General features: G+C 34.2%; 2 protein-coding genes across 13 annotated transcripts in view; one reads left to right on the top strand and one right to left on the bottom strand.

Moving 5' to 3' along the window:
- Positions 1-7755, bottom strand: part of LOC307137543 (putative E3 ubiquitin-protein ligase HERC1) — a 93852-nt gene extending 86097 nt beyond the window's left edge. For 10 of the 12 annotated variants that reach the window (XM_079835263.1, XM_079835260.1, XM_079835258.1 and 7 more), the window contains exon 1: positions 7601-7740. The gene's annotated coding sequence lies outside the window, so the exon portion shown is untranslated. Of the gene's footprint in view, positions 1-7600 lie in introns of all 12 variants that reach the window. The other 2 variants (XM_079835264.1, XM_079835261.1) reach the window with 1 other exon arrangement.
- A 4996-nt stretch (positions 7756-12751) lies between these two features.
- On the top strand, positions 12752-16155 carry esm1 (endothelial cell-specific molecule 1). Its single transcript, XM_079834514.1, has 3 exons — positions 12752-13369; positions 14850-14993; positions 15383-16155. The coding sequence occupies exons 1-3, from the start codon at positions 13063-13065 to the stop codon at positions 15463-15465; spliced, it is 534 nt and encodes a 177-aa protein (XP_079690640.1). The 5' UTR covers positions 12752-13062; the 3' UTR covers positions 15466-16155.
- Positions 16156-18458: the final 2303 nt, after the last annotated feature.

An 18458-nucleotide genomic window follows, 5' to 3' on the forward strand; every position in this document is an offset into this window, starting at 1 on the left:
TTATGGTGCAACTAGCATTTGGGGGTGGGGCATGTCACCCATAATATTGATATAATCGGTCAATCAATATGTGTATGACAATGGTTGCTTTCTAAATTATTATATTTGTCCTCCCACAATCCAGAACATGTGGTTACTTACATCCTTGTCAGATACAGACTACAAATCAGCTCTTCCCCAAAAAAAGACAGGTCTTTCCTCTAGGGCCTCTCTGAATGAAATTTCTTGACAGACTGCACTTGTTTTTCCCAGTCGAGATGTAAGAAATGTACCAGGGAACATATGTCGAAGGGAATCAAGGTCATTTTCCTGAGGCACGGTTCGAATGAACATGAGAAACACATCAACATAAGCACAGCTTACTTGACAACAATAGTCATGCATTACAGATTAATTAGCGAATCACTGACCCCTACCCCTCACCATATTTGTGACTCATTAATCAGAAGGTTTAGACTTCACCCTAATCCAGTTATTATGTGTAAAACTGATTACAGACTGTAACTAGCCTACAAATAACCAAATGAGAGGTGACGTCAAGACGACAACAGCCTCAAAGCTTGGGTTTCTCCTCTCTGCAGTTTTGGGTTTCTCCTCTCTGGGTCTCTTTCAAATCTGAGAGTCAGTTAGCATTAAATCGAAAGATGTAACAAATGAATATATGAGACCACTTGAGAGGTGCGACATTTAAGTTCAAACTATACCTGTAAACTCCAAAGAAGATGGTGACATTTTTATTATTCCAGCCTTCATTTTTTATTGCTAAATCTCAGGAATGTACACTTACATAATCAACTAATTTAACCTGAAATCAACAGTTCCTTTTATTTTTTGTTAAAGCCACAATATGTAATTTTTCACCGCTAGAGGTCGCTTATTCAAAACAAAGGCGTAGCTTGATGACGCCTGGATTTCATGGAGCTTGTATTATGCCAAATACCGTTTCCACTTTTTCCACTCATGTGTACACAATGCTGTTTTATCATATTAGATACATTATTTGAGTGTGTTGAACGTTAGCTCGGTGGCTACTATGAGACTTGTTGCACACTACAGTAAGCTAGATGGATATTAGGCACGGTAAAACATGGTACTCGCGGTAAATCAAGAAAACTAGATTCAAACAATAAGACTAACTGTGTTGAGCTATATAACAATGATTAGTTTTCTGTCGATGAATGTTTCCAAACAGTTACTCACCGGTCTAATAAAACTCATAATATATTAAAGCGTTTTTGGTGTTTCCATGTAGCCTGGCGTGGCCATACTCAATTCTAGTCAGAATATGAGTCTGGTACCGTTCCATTGAGCTTTGATTATGGGGCGTGTTTCAACCGAGCCAGGAAAGACCTCAATTGGATAGACCCACAACCAATCTGAGCAACGGAGCGACGCGTAACGTTAGTTGTCAAATGTCAACAGAACTCAACTGCACTGTGATGCCAAGTCTGTGTTTTTCTCCATGTCCGCGGGTTGAAGCGACCCCAATTATGTGATTATATAAACCCAGGAATGCGAATTTTAGCAGGCAACCTTGCCAAAATAACACATTTTGCCAACCAAACGCCATTTTTTTCCGGAGAACCCCCCGGAAAGTTATTGTTTTGGGATATAGTTTTGAGTAGCAATTGTGCGCGACATTGCAAAAACACTTGGAAACCCTGTCTGCACGCACGCTGGATTAAGTAACGTTACAAGAAAACGATGAGTGTAAACGATCTTTGCCAGTAATAAAATAATTTAAGGATACACAGAGTACTTACCAACACGATCATTGTTTCTGAGAGAAATAGTGAAGGTGAATGCATATACGAACAAGTTCTCCGTTTAGGATAAGAGCAAATTCAACCCAAGAGCCTTCGATGACGTGGATGATTACGTTACTGTTGATTATCTGTCCATCATCGTCTAAAGCCCGCCCTGACAATTTCATTGGTCCGAACAGTTTCTGTTCGGGCATAATTACTCCTCTATGGAGCGAGTCCAGACCGAATTGCCCGAGCAAAACATTTTGTGGGTGGGGCTAAATTCGGCTGGCATCCAGGCTAGTTTCCATGGTTTCTGCAAAATAAAACCGGAAATCGAGGGTAACGTGCGTCAACAAAATATATAACAATGTTCGAGTGGTTTCTGGATGTTTTAATCCAAAAATCTTCCATATTGTGCCTTTAAGTAATGGTGTTATATACGCCATCCAAACAAAGTTTGGGGTCAGTAAGAATTTTTGAAAGAAATTAATACTTTCATTCAGAAAGAAGCAATAAAAAAGTAATTCTACAAAAGATTTATATTTCAAATAAATGCTGCACAACTGTTTTCAACATTGATAATAATCAGAAAAAATTTTTTTTGAGCAGCCAATCGTCATATTAGGATGATTTCTGAAGGATCATGTGACACTGAATACTGGAGTAATGATGCTGAAAATTCAGCAGAATAAATTACATTTTAAAATATATTCAAATATATATAAAAAAAGTTATTTTAAATTGTATTACCATTTCATAATGTTACTGCACATAAATGCAACCTTGGTGAGTAACTGTATAAACGTAAACATAAAATGTATAAATCTTACTGACCCCAAACATTTGAATGGTAGCCTGACTATGCATTATCTTTTACTTAACACACTATATAAACTTGCACAACTTTTTCAAAGCTGTGAAGAGCCTTTTTGAGAATAAAAAGAGGAATTGAGGAAACTGGGGGTTAGGGTGAGAGACGTACTCATGATATTTTATTTCGGTCTCGGAAAACATGATTAGCTAGCTAACATATGAATATGAAACCTTATCTGATTATATTTGGAAATCAGTATTGACTGACATGATTAATCCACTTGGACACTTGGACGGCAGTATGACTCAGATCTGAAATGGAATTCCAGGTCTAAAAAGTAAAAAACCTGAATGAACCAGAGACCATCAGCCTGGGAATTGAGCAACATGGACGCCTGCCTCCATCTCTGCTTGAAAACTCTCACGTCAATGAACCCGGTGACCTTCTCGCACTTTGAGCAAGTTACCCCCCACTACCCCCCGCTGGTAAGAGTCCATGAGCAACATGACCCAGCACTTCCACGTCTGCTCAGTCTTACACCCCAGAATGCATTAGGCCTACACCTGGCAACCTCTACTGTTTCATTATGTATAAAAATAAAAAGGATGCTTGTCAAAGCTGCTTCACAGTTATGTGGGAGGTGGTGTGGGACCGAGTGTCACATTCCCCAGCAACTCTGACTAATCCTACAAAAATCACGACAACACAAGTCCTTAATGTGGCGGACTACGCAAAGAGACGCTGGGCTTATACGCTGAGGTGTTTACCACTTTACAACAGACATATTGGCGTGAGTACAATGCCATGGGTGTAAATATAGACAAACTTAGGTTACAAGTTACTATTAATAATGAGAAAGAGGTAGTTATGCACCCAAATAGTAACTTTAGATCATGTTTAAAAATAGAGGCAGAGAACATGCAGTTTTAAACCAGTGTTGATCTGATAGCTCATGGGTGTGCTTTCCAAATTAAACCAGAGGACATAATAACTGTTGGGTCATTTCTTCTAAGAAGGTCAGATTCAAGTTCACGTCTACATGTGTTGGATACATTAAACTCACAATTTTTAAATATGAAAATTGGTTAGTTTAGCTTACGCTACCATTCAAAGGGTTGTCTGTAAGATTGTTTAAATGTTTTTGAAAGAAGTCTCATATGCTCACCAAGGCTGCATAAAAAATACAGTAAAAAATGTGAAATATTATTACAACTTCAAATAACTGTTTTCTATTTTCTTATATTTTAAAACATAATTTATTCCTGTGATTCAAAGCTGAATTTTCAGCATCCTTACTCCAGTCTTCAGTGTCACATGATCCTTCAGAAATGTTGATTTGCTGCTCAAGAAACATTTCTTCTTATTATCAATGTTGAAAACAGTTGTGTTGCTTAAATTTTTATTTGCAAATATGATGCATTATGTTCAGGATTTGTTGATGAATAGAAAGTTCATAATAGCAGCATTCTTTCTGTCCCCAAACTTCTATATGGTAGCAATCATTTTGAATTACTTTGGTTTGAGATAAATAAAAATATATTTTGACTAGATTAAGGATTATCATTTTAATTGCCAATTAATCGATAGGATTTTCTGTGTGCTCAATATAACTCTTTTATAACTTTTGTAAAATCCCTTTCACTAAAAGCCAGTTCCTTAATAACATTATCTTCCAGGAAGTGACATAATTTTAGTGGGAAAACAACAGCGCAAACATTAATATGCTCCAGCAATAGATTTCATGATGTGTGTGTGTGCGTGTGTGTGTGTGTGTGACTTAAAAAAAATTCAATCCTGTTTGATAAATTTACAGAAAGTCATTATGATATTATAATTTTTAAAAAACTCAGAATAAGGTTAAAAAAAGCCACATTAACTATTAAAAATATCCAAATTAATGCAAGCCAAATTTAAATCCCTCAATAATTTTACCATCCTATTAATTTTCTTTATCTTTGTTTACATAATCACATCTGACCAGTGCCTAATTATGAAAGTCCGCAAACACATTTTTATGGAAATACTCTCTTTTTTCTCTCTCTCTCTTTACTCAACCTCAAGTTGTTCCAAACTGTATGAATTTCTTCCTTCTGAACACAAAAGTAGATATTTTGAAGAACGTCGGTAACCAATCAGTTGATAGGTCATAATGACCTCCGTAGTGTGACATGTATATGGAAGTCAATGGGGTCCATCAACTGTTTGGTTACGGACATCCTTCAAAATATCTACTTTTGTGTTCAGAAGAAAGAAATTCATACAGGTTTGGAACAATTTGTGGGTGAGTAAATGGTGACAGATATTACAATTTTTGGGTGAACTATCCCTTTAAATCACAACACAAGTGCATTTATCTTTGAATGTTACCGAGTTCAAAAGAATGCTGCATAACAGAAATGACCCAGTAAAAAATGTGTATAGTAAAAATATCAATCCGGTATTTTGTTTGTCTTAATGGAAATAATTCATGAAATGTTTTCAAGTATTTCTTGGAATCTCAGATGTCAAACGACCGCAGTCAAATGATGAAAACGCACAAAGGGTGTTAACCGAAAACAGCGCATGGAACCACAGGGTCATTCCCAGGCACAGAGGTGAAGAACTGAGCTTGAATCTGTCAGACAAACATAAAGCTGCCCAGCCAAGGTTTTCCACTGCCAAGTGCCTATCACCGTTGACCTTCTGTTGAAGTGAGAGAGTGAATTCAATTCAGCCAATCAAAAATTATCTGGCAGTCTGAACACCTGACTAATCCAGGCCAACTGCGACAACTAAAAACTTCTGTCCGGTGTGATCACATTTCAGACAGAGGGCATCAAAATATAGGACAAGAAGAGAAGACGGTATACGCACAACAGTGAACTAAAAACCCGTCCTTTGGGGATCGTGTTGAGAGCCACATGTCTCCTGAACACTGCAAAAACAATAAATGTTTCATTTATTTCATTTCAGCCTGCATGGCTCCAGTTATGAGATCTGGATTGACTTGTTTACAGAAGTAAACAATACAGATGCTGATAATGACACGCACAATACAATCATACAACACGCAATACGGTGAAGTTCTCCTCTCACAGAATTAGGAAACTAAATCATTATTATTTATTAGAATTAATCACTATTAGAGATGCACCGATCGGCTGGACAGGGATCGGATACATGATGGCATGAACAGATGAACTTCATCTCCAAAGCAACTCTGAGAGTCACTTCATGAGCATTTTACCGTTTCATTTTAGGAAAAAATGGAACGGTTTATTTACGTTTCATTTAAATTCATGTTTTATGGCATCATTTGATTACCAGAAACTAAAATACACACCACAGAATGTGTAAAAAAAACAGCATTAACAAAATAATTCGGAAATCAGCCAAGAAAATTGCAATCGGTGCATTTCTATTTATTATTTTATTAAAAATGTATTTTAGCCAAAGTGACTGTCAGTAGACTTCTTATGGGAACAGTAACCCTGCAGTAACCTGATGTTAAAGTTGTGTTATCATTTACACACGTTCACGTCGTTCCTAACCGACATTTTCTTTCTTCTGTGAAAAGCAAACTAATAAATTTTGCATAAAATAAATAGAATGAAAGTGAATGGGGACTGGAGCTATCAAGCTCAAAAAATGACAAAAAAGCACCATAAAACAAATTCATAAACTTCTTCATTATATTCCGAGTTTTCTGCAATCATATGATAGTTTTGTTTGGGAACAGATCAAAATTATTACAGTTATTAACTACAAATTTCCCTTCTGGCTCCGAAATATCTTTTGCACTTGCCTACATTTAAATTAATTGATTTAAAGGGATAGTTCACCCAAAAATTAAAATGGTGTCATCATTTACTCTTACTCATTTACCCTTAAACTGTTCCAAATCTGTATAAATGATTTTTTTTCTGCTGAACACAAAAGAAGATTTTTTTTTGAAGAATATGGATAAACAGAAAAAAAAAATACTATGGAGGTCAATGGTGGCCCACAACTGTTTGGTTAGAAACATTCTTCAAAACGTCTTCTTTTGTGTTCAGCAGAAGAAATAAATTCATACAGGTGTGGAACAACTTGAGGATGGGTAAATGATGACAGAATTTTCATTTTCGGGTGAACTATCCCTTTAACAAATGACATGCAAAAACCAGTTATTTTTGACTTCACTGACATCAAACCTGGCTCGAGTTGGTGTCATATGTATTTATTTAATGATATTTCAAGGTGTTTTATCCCATTTGGAGCTCGGCGGCCCTCATGTCCATTCACTATCATTGCATGGAAAGGATCAGCGTTGATATTCTGCAAAAAAAATAGTTTGCATTCCACAAATTACAGAAAAACACCGGTTAGGGTGAGTAAATTGTGACAGTATTTTTATTGTTGGGTGAACTGTCCCTTTAAATGCATTGCTCAAAGGAACAATGGTGGTAGTTCACGGGTCACCTGTTCTCTGCTGTAAAGACAAAATTGGACCAGCATGAATTTCCATGCTTGTCTAGCTGGTGGACCAGTATAACTAAAAAAACAAGGCTGGTCAACCAGTTTTGTCTTTCTAATGAGGCTGGTTAACCAAGGGAGGCTTGCTTTGTTTTTGTCAAATCCAGATACGGACACCAGCATTCAGGCATCTAAAGCAACACATCCTGGTCCTTTACAACAGTGGTACGAATCTATAACCCCAACACCACATCACCTCAAAGAATCTGCTGTTTCTCAAGCATGGTGGACCAGAATGCATCAGTGGTCTGCCAAACAATGCACTGTGCATCTAAACACTGATCTTTGGAAAAAATACAACACATTAGGCAAAATGTGACCACAATCAGATCAGTTACCACAGCAACATGCATTAACTGTCACTTGGACAAGACTTAACGTTACATTGTTGCATCAGCTGGGACTAGTGTTAGAAATACAAAAATAGCTGACATATGACGGGCTCAGCTGTTTAAAGAGCTAAACCACTGTAATTACAGATACGAAACCCCATTATCAGCTACTGTCGAATGAAATATAAAAAGACAGTATAAATAACGCTTACCAAACGATCCGAGCTTCTCTCTTCCTTATGTCATTCACGCCCAGCAGATCAACCCACTGCCCCCTGCAAGGCTCTTTAAACCTGCTGTCTACCAGAAAGGACGTGTATCCTCCGCTTTATTATGAACCATACCCTGTATTTACTTTCACAAACACACACTTTTGAATTAAATATAACTAAACGCCAACCGGCAAAGAGGAGTTACGCAATGCGAGGACGAAATGCCGGTTAATCTCGCGCTGGAGGGTGTTTATAGTAGGGTAGGTTGCCGCTCCGCAAGCTGTTGCCATGAAAAATAGCGGCGTTCGTTTTCGGGAATGCGCGTACAGCGGTGGATTTTACGCATATGGCGTAGTGTCATGACGTCATGACGTTTATATCGTAAAGGTCCGTTATGTGGAGATTTGGTTGTCGCGATATTATTTTTTACCATTACTGTATCAGGGTTATTATCGTTAACTAAAACTAAAATGATATATATACACAGAGAAAAACAGTCATGTTGTGAAATATTATTACAATTTAAAATAATGGTTTTCTATTTTAATATATTTAAAATGTAATTTATTTCTGCGATGCAATGCTGAATTTTCATCAGCCATAACGACAGTCTTCATTGTCACGTGATCCTTCAGAAATCATTCTAATATGCTGATTTATTATCAATGTTGGAAACAGTTGTGCTGCTTATTTATATATATATATATATATATATATATATATATATATATATATATATATATATATATATATATATATATATATATATATATATATATATCATATATATATAAAACCTGTGATATTTTTTCAGGATTCTTTGATGAAAAAGAAAAAAGAACAGCATTTATTTAAAATAGAAATCTTTGTACAATATACACTACCGTTCAAAAGTTTGGGGTCAGTGATTTTTTTTATTTCTTTTTTGAAAGAAAGTAATACTTTATTCATGTATTAAATTTATAAAAAGTGATAGTAAAGATTTATATTGTTAGACAAATTTTCTATTTTGAATAAATGTTGTTCTTTTTAACTTTCTATTCATCAATGAATCCCGAAAAAAAGAATGAAAGCTTCCACAAAAAAATAAATTTATATATATATATATATATATATATTTTTTTTTTTTTTTTTTTTTTCAGTTAACGATAACGCTGATACAGTAATGGTAAATAATATCACCAAAACAAAAGCTCATTCAGAAAATTCAGCTTCGCATCACAGAAATAATTTACATTTTAAAGTATATTAAAATAGAAAACCATTATTTTAAATTGTAATAATTTTTCACAATATTTATGTTTTTTGTCTGTATTTTTAAACAAATAAATTATTCTTTATTTTTTTCCAAAACATCCAAACTTTTGACCGGTACTATATAAGACTAAAAACTTAAGACTTATTTCAGTAATTTTTGTTTAATGTAACTGGAAATAAAACAAATAAAAAATAAAACTCAACAAAAAACTAACGCTGAAATAAAAATAAATTAAACCTAAATAGTTAAAAAAATTTAAAAACAACAAAAGCACATAACATAAGCACATAAAAAAAACTAAAATTTTTACTAAAATTAGTAAAAAGAGTGTATAAAAATAAAAAGCGAATTCAAAATTAATACAAACTACAATAGTAAAGTAATAAATAATAAAAAGCTCTACTACTATAACACTATACTGTATTCAAGTTTAAACAACTCGACCAACTCTTGGCTATGCTTTCCATACTTCAACATTTTCACATTATTACACAATTTTAATCTATAATTTTATGTTTATGGAAAGTTCATGAACAAATCCTTTAGAACAGTTTTGACTTCAATTTCAATCATATTGCTTGAGAAGATTCGGCACATACAGTAGCACCAGTCATAGGACCTTAATACTTTTACTCTGTCATTTGGAGCTTGACAGGCCCATCACAATAATATTGCTTAACCGCAACAAAAGCACACTGAAACCACAGAATGTTTTCAAAAAGGGTTTGTATTACAATTCAAAGCAAAATCAAAGACTTCTCGCTTGTTTTAACTCTGAAACAACGGAGGACAATGAAGTCACTTTCTTCTTCAACCTTCGAATCCTGGCGCTCTGCAGTTTCAGCCGTTTCCTGTAGACTGTAAGCTTGCCTTTGGCCAGGTTTAAATTGTTCTTCAGCATCTCTGGCGATTCGGCCATGTAGGTGTGATCCATGGAATGACAAACTGTGTCCGATGGCACAGAAGGACAGCAGGATAAATGGCTGTATGAAATGTTACATCTTCCACTGGGATGGATCTCTGATGCCCCATTGCTTTCTTCCACAATAACCCTCACAATCTCCTCCACAGCTTCAGCGTTTCTCAAATCATCATCCCCGCGCCTCTGCCTTCGCCTGGTGTGTTGTGGCTTCTTCTGCAGGTGTTCAGGGAAGGAAAAGATGGTGGGAACAGCAGCTGTGGTAAGGCGCACTTGGCCCAGATTGTTTGTAAAGAAACAGTTATCTTCAAAGTGGACAGAACATAGGCGAGAACAGGCAGTTGGCTTCCACTTGTCCCGTCTGATGTTCACCATCCACTGCCGCAGCCTGCTGTTCTCACCTAAAGGGAAACTGAATGAGAGATAAAGATAACTAGACAAAAGACAAAGAGGATCAATCGATTCACTAAATGATTCAAAGATTCGACTCAAAAGAAGCATCGCTGAACGCTCTTATACAGACTAACTACGAAACTGGTCACAACTTTTGAAGATGTGATTATATATTAGATGCACTGCTGGTAAAAAATAAAAAAAATAAACAAACAAATGCTGCTAATAAGAACGTCGTCCGTCGAATAGCGGGTTTTTTATGTATTAAATTGCAGCTTGTTGAATAAAACTCAACCAGAATGCATCATGAATGGTTTCTGACAAGGTTCTCCGCGCATAAATGTACTATGATTGTTGTTGTTATTAGTATTATTATACCATATTGGCAGAGAGAAATCATAAAATCAAATCATTCAAGTCAATATAACGTTAACTTACCGAAAAAATTGCAAACAAGATCCTTGTGAGGGGCGATTTGTACAATTTATAGCTGCGCACGACATCACATGAAGCTTCAAGTTTAAGGCAATGACTAAAAATATAAAACTACTTAACAAATAAGAGAGTTGTGTCTGTTTTTACAACCAATACATGCACAAGAAAACAGTACTTGTTCTGGCGTTTGACAAACCAATGGTGCATTTCCGCCAACTACTGGACTGGAGACAATCTGGAGTGTGAGGATGGTTGGATGTGGTTGAATGCAAAAAGCACCATAACTTGTCGTCCATACGACTGCGCGCTCTATTACATCTCATATGAAGCCACAAAATGCGTGAGGAATACACTGAAGTTGAAGTTGTTAAATCAGCCTTCCCTCTGCCTACCGCGGATCTCCTCATTCTCCTGCAATTATTTTATGCATCAGCGGCATCTAGTGGTGTATTGCATGCACTGCAGCGCTGCTGAGCGTGTGAGCTTCTTGTGTTCCTTTATGATAGAAACATTTATGAAGACAAAATCAGACGTAGATTGCAGAAAAGAGAATTCAAAGAGTTTCAAGATGGGTATACAAATTACTCAATAATATTCAACGGAATGCTTATATTTAAGTTTAATAAAACGTAATAAACATTTTCTGTTTTTTCTATTTCTATCAAGTCAATGCTATAATAAAATATAATATTATTAATATAATTAATATAATAATATAATATAATATAATATAATATAATATAATATAATTAATATAATATAATATAATATAATATAATATAATATAATATAATATAATATAATATAATATAATATAATATATTATAATATAATATAATATAATATAATATAATATAATATAATATAATATAATTAATATAATATAATATAATATAATATAATATAATATAATATAATATAATATAATATAATACATTTATAATATAATATAATATAATATAATATAATATAATATAATATAATATAATATAATATAATATAATATAATTAATATAATATAATATAATATAATATAATATAATATAATATAATATAATATAATATAATATAATATAATACATTTATAATATAATATAATATAATATAATATAATATAATATAATATAATATAATATAATACATTTATAATATAATATAATATAATATAATATAATATAATATAATATAATATAATATAATATAATATAATATAATTAATATAATATAATATAATATAATATAATATAATATAATATAATATAATATAATATAATATAATACATTTATAATATAATATAATATAATATAATATAATATAATATAATATAATATAATATAATATAATATAATATAATATAATATAATATAATATAGGCCTAATATAATATAATATAATATAGGCCTAATATAATATAATATAATATAAAATAATTCATATAATATAGGCCTAATATAATATAATATAATATAATATAATAATATAATATAATATAATATAATATAATATAATATAATATAATATAATATAATATAATATAATATAATATAATATAATATAATATATAATTAGGGCTGCCAAAATTAACATATTAACGCATGCAACATGTTTTAATGAATAACATTAAATGGTATATTGATGTTCTCTACAAGAAAAAAAATAGCAGAGAATTAAAAAATTACAAAATAAATTATTTCATGAAGAAAAATGTCAGCTAAAATTGTTCACTTTATGAAATTACTTGTTTTTAATATTTTGATGGTCTCATGCTTTAAATTGTTCAGATAATAGGCGAATGCACTTTGAAGTACATTTATATTGAATGTATGCACACACAATCTCCACAAAGACACTCTTCGTGTAATTCTATTATATAGGTTAAATAAAATTTGAAATAATTATAATAGGACTTACAGTGGTTGTTTGTTTTGCTGTAGACTCACTGGTTCATTTACCTGAGCACAATCAAATTAATATTTATTATAATCATTGCATTAAATATTTCATAGGCTTGGGTTTATGAGTTTTTTATGACAGAAGAGGAGACTTGATTTCCCTCTCAAAGGAAAGGACCATTTTAATGCTCTTCATAACCAAAAACATCTTATCATGCACGTTCACGTCAGGAACGAGGGGTCGTGTGGGTCATCTTTAAAAACCTTCAAACAAACAACTCCAGACTTCAGTGATGACATCAATTCCTGGATGGCAGCACTCTAATTCCACTTCCACGCCGGATTTCTAAAACAGGGAAGGGGGGAGGCTGGCAAATAGACAACAACACCGGATTGAGGAAATTGACGAGGGCATACTATGTGCAAAACAAACTTGTTTAAAGCTGACAGCCATGCAGCCCGAGCTGTTTCATTCACTATCGCATCTGAGAAGAGGACAGCTCCTCCCTGGTGCACTAGACCGGAGCACAGCATCCAGCGTGGTGTTCGCAATCACTTCAAGTCATGCATTTCTACGCGATCCCAGTGTTCTTGTTGATGGTGTTTGGAGCTGCTGACGCGTGGGGTGCCGGTGGTAAATACGCCGTGAACTGCCCGGACAAATGCAACCCCGCGCAGTGCGGCTCGACGCAGCGCTGCAGGCGCACGGTGCTGGACGACTGCGGATGCTGCCAGGTCTGTGCGGCGGGACGGGGAGAGCACTGCTACCGCACCGTGTCCGGGATGCACGGCGTCAAGTGCGGACCGGGACTCTTCTGCGACTTCTACAAGGATGAGGATGATTATGGAGATGAATATGGCATCTGTAAAGGTACAGTCTGCTGTGTGCACCTGCTTAGGCAGATGGGATTGTGCATGGAGGGAATATTCAAAGTATTCAATGATTTTGTTATCAGTTATGGACACAGCTGAAGTAAAAATGCAACTTTCAGAATAAGAGAACCCTTAAAAATAAGTTAAATTCAGATCATATGAAGATATAGAAAAAACTTGAAATTATTACTTTTCTCTTACCAAAAACATATATATCAGAACATTTCTTCCTAAATCAATTTATTGAATTTATATATATCAATTACTTGGTATGCACTTATTACTTAGTACCCATATCTATAATCTTATAGCCTAAATAGAAGTTATCTATGTACATGAGATATATTCTGGGTTTTTTTTTTTTTGTTGTTGTTGTTGCCAAGTAATCATTAAAAATCTATTAGAAGTTTAAAGTCTTTAAAGTTTAATACAATTATATATATCAAACCTTTAATATTCTGTGATCAATATATAATCTCCTGTGATCGATATCAAGATCAGATCACTTTCATAAAGGCTTTTTTAAAATTTGAAAATATATGTATTGAAAATGTGTATGCAAGAAAAAACATAAAATTATGCCCTGTACAAATACAATATTTTATATATTTCAAATTCAGATTACACACACACACACACACACACACACACAAATAAATTGTAAAACAGTGATAAAATGACAACAATGTAAAAAAAATATTTGAAAAGAAGGTAAAAAAAATTATGTATATGTGTGTCTATATATATATAATTTAAAAAAGAAGAATCATAAAGGAATTTCGAAACAAGTGTAGAAGAAAAAAAATTGTAAAGGTTACAGTGACAAAATGAGTCAACAATGAGAAAAGAAAGTAAAAATATATGCTATATATATATATATATATATATATATATATATATATATATATATATATATATATATATATATATATATATATATATATATATATATATTCATGCATACATATAAAATCTGTTAAATGTCCTCACAATTTCAGAAATTTTTCTAGCTGACATGTAACACAGTTTCATCTCAACTTTTCTAGGCAGATTCATTGTTTTTGTTTTGTTTTTTAGAATATTTGGTAAATCTTTACCAAAATCCTCATGGTTAGCTGATGTTTTCGGGTTGGGTACAGGTTAAAGAACAGTTCGGCATACTAAAGAAAACTCACCCCAGAGTGTCTTACTTAATGTATTATGTAAGAACAACGTGAGTTGGTGAATGAACACTTTGTATTAGGGGAACACTCTCTCTCCACACCAATTACTCACACTCAGCCCTTTAATTGAGCCTAGTGTTAGTGTTAGATGAAAGTGAGCCTTTCTGATCCCTTTACACTTGACACAAATACTGGATCAGCAATGAGCAAACATCTTCACAAAGAGATTATTTGCCAGTGACAAGTACGGCAAATATTTACCTCCAGATCCTGTAATGGCTAAATGAACTGTAACATGTTTGTTTCTCTTATCAGACTGCATGTATGGAACTTACGGCATGGAATGTCGGAAAGCATGCAACTGTAAAGCAGGTGGACTGTGCGACAGAGAAACGGGCGCGTGTCTGTCCTTTAAGTTCTTGGCTAAAATGGCCATGCTGAAATCTCATTCAAGTGAAGGTGAGTTTATTGTCTATTAAAGTGCACACATTTTTTCACTTGAAATTTGAAGTGTTGGTCACACTTTAGATTAGGGTCAAATTCTCACTATTAACTAACTAACAACTATGACTTTTGCCTCAATAAACTCCTAATTACAGATTATTAATAGTTAGTAGGGTAGTTAATTTTTAGACAATTAAGGGATGTAGAATATGATCATGCAGAATAAGGCATTAATATGTGCTTTATAAGAGCTAATATTACTAATAAGTGGTAATATAAGTAGCCAATATCCTAATATGCCTGCTAATAAGCAAAACAGTGAGAATTGGACCCTAAACTGAAGTGTCCTTTGATATAAAGTGAAATGTGTCAAATTGTATTACTTATTTTTTATCATATTACAGGTAATGAACTGGGCTCGGGGGACACCAACACTGAAACCAGCAGCAATCGGTCCTCGGCTCGCAACTTTCTCACCCCTCGCTGACAGCAACTCTCTCTCCTCAGTTTAGTTAGTGTACATGTAGCATAATATATTCAAAGACCAAACGGATATATTTTAATATGTTTAAAAGGGTCAAAGAAAACGAAAAAAAGTTTTATTCTGTATATTTTACAGATGTGTATGCCAATTATGTATTTATTCCAAAGCATGTCACCATGAATTCACATGTCACTTGCTCACACACACACAAATATGCAAACATCCATTAGAGTTATAACACAATAATAATATTCCCTCAGCAACTCATTATGCTGAAACACAAAAATGAGATGTCAAAATTGTGGTTGAACTGAAAAGAACACACACAAACACTTTTACATTATGAATGTATTACAATTAAACATGCAGCAGTGTTTATATAATCATATTTAGTGACATGCATACATTCTAAGATTATATACCGGGCTCAGTTCCAATGCTGATCAGCATTAGCATCAGTTATGACTTTAATATGCCATCATATATTTGACCTCATGGTCTCTGTAACGCTAAACAATGACGTTTTTAATGTGGTGTATTCTAGCCAAGGAGATTATTATAATTTATGGACTGAATATCCTTCTAATCTGTGTGTAAATTATTCTCTGTGAATCTTTGCTTTAAAACCCTCTTGAAAGAGATAATAGGAATTATTTTATGTATGAGATTTAAATTAAAACATGTCATTCTGAGAAAAAAAGACATTCTCTTGGTTTATTTAGCTATTTCTTTCTTTCTTTTTTGTCAAATTTGTTGAAGTGGAATTTCTGTTTTTAAATATTTTAAAAGTGTGGGAAAAAAAATCCAAAATGTTAACTAATGTTGTCATTTAATCTAATCTGAAGATATAGGACATTGGGGCAAGTTGTCAGAATTATATATATATTACTTTTTTCTTTAAAATAAGCATTTTTGTCAGGCTTCTATAGGTTTCTACCTAAGTACCGGTACTTCTGAATGGGCTGAGGCTGGGATTTAGTGGGTTTGAAGTGAAAGTATTTTATGAACATATACTACACTCTTAAAAAATAAAGGTGCCAGGAAGAACCAAAAAGGGGTTTTCACTGCAATGCCATAGAAGAACCATTTTTGATTCCCTGAAGAACCGTTTTGGGAAAGATTCTTTAAAGAACCATTTTTTTCTAACCATTTATATAGTCTAAAGAACCTTTCTTTCTTCGCTATAAAGAACCTTTTGTGCAATGGAAGGTTTCTTTGGATATTTACGGTTCTTCATGGAACCACACACTTTGCCAAAGAACCTTTATTTTTAAGAGTGTATATGTGGAGAGCATTCACTCAGTATCGTTATCTCATTTTTGACCGAAGTGGCTTTTAGAGGCTTTTGCATCTGAACTCTTCATATATATATATATATATATATATATATATATATATTGCCAAAAGTATTGAGACACCCCTCCAAATCATTGAATTCAGGTGTTCCAATCACTTCCTTGGCCACAGGTGTATAAAATCAAACACCTAGGCATGCAGACGCTTCTACAAACATTTGTGAAAGAATAGGTCGGTCTCAGGAGCTCAGTGAATTCAAGCGTGATAGGTTGCCACCTGTGCAATAAGTCCATTCGTGAAATTTCATCACTACTAAATATTGCACAGTCAACTGTTAGTGGTATTATAACAAAGTGAAAGCAATTGGGAACAACATCAACTCAGCCACAAAGTGGTAGGCCACGTAAAATCACAGAGTGGGGTCAGCGCATGCTGAGGCGCACAGTGCACAGAAGTCACCAAGTTTCTGTAGAGTTTGGTGGAGGGGGGATTATGGTGTGGGTTATTTTTCAGGGGTTGGGCTTGGCCCCTTAGTTCCAGTGAAAGGAACTCTTAATGCTTCAGCAAACCAAGACAGTTTGGACAATTTCATGAGGGGATGGCCCCTTCCTGTTCCAACATGACTGCGCACCAGCGCACAAAGCAATGTCCAGAGACATGGATGAGCGAGTTTGGTGTGGAGGAACTTGACTGGCCTGCACAGAGTCCTGACCTCAACCCAAAAGAACACCTTTGGGATGAATTAGAGCGGAGACTGTGAGACAGGCCTTCTTGTTGAACATCAGTGCCTGACCTCACAAATGTGCTTCTAGAAGAATGGTCAAAAATCCCCATAAACACACTCCTAAACCTTGTGGAAAGCTTTCCTAGAAGAGTTGAAGCTGTTATAGCTGCAAAGGGTGGGCCAACTCCATATTAAACCCTACGGGTTAAGAATGGGATGTCATTAGAATTCAAGTGCATGTAAAGGCAGGCGTCGCAAAACTTTTGCCAATATAATGTATATTCAACACTGATTTGAGAATATTCGAAATAGTGTCTTTAATAAACTTTTCTAAAACATATTTATTTAAAATCCAAAATCACTATAGAGGAAAAAATGGTGTATTTAGATTTAGAATTGTGTAATTTGACCACACAGAAAAAAGATACTGAAATGCAAATCTTGTGACAACTAGCTAGCCCCGAATACAAATAAATAGGCCATTTCAACAAATACAAATATTCCACACCGTTAAAAATAAAAACGACACTTTGAAAATGTATTTAAAGTTCATCCAGATGCTCTAACCTCTTTACAGAGGTTTCTGAATGAAAACTGCCCCATGACCCGTCCTCATCCTGAGCAGTACAGCAGATGCGCTTCAACACGAGCTCTGAAAATACCCACCGCTGACTATTAATAACCATCAGATCCCTCACCTCGAGTTCTCATATGAGGCTGTTTCCCAGCATCCCACTTGTTTATTTCCTGTGTTTCCTGACACCTGTGAAAATGGCCTTACTTCCTGTTGTTGTTGTGTCTGCCTCTGGGACAGGATTCAAAAACGTCTGGAATTTGTCAACTGACACACGTCACCACAGGACAGGACGGGAAAAGAGGAATGTCACGCTTCCGTCACCGCAGCAGGTTAACAAAATATCTTCCGCGGAGTCAAACTTCACGTCACTGAAACATAAACAGAATTTATTGACGTGTC

The sequence above is a fragment of the Gobio gobio genome (assembly GCF_949357685.1).
Source record: "Gobio gobio genome assembly, chromosome: 14".
NCBI lineage: Eukaryota > Metazoa > Chordata > Actinopteri > Cypriniformes > Gobionidae > Gobio > Gobio gobio.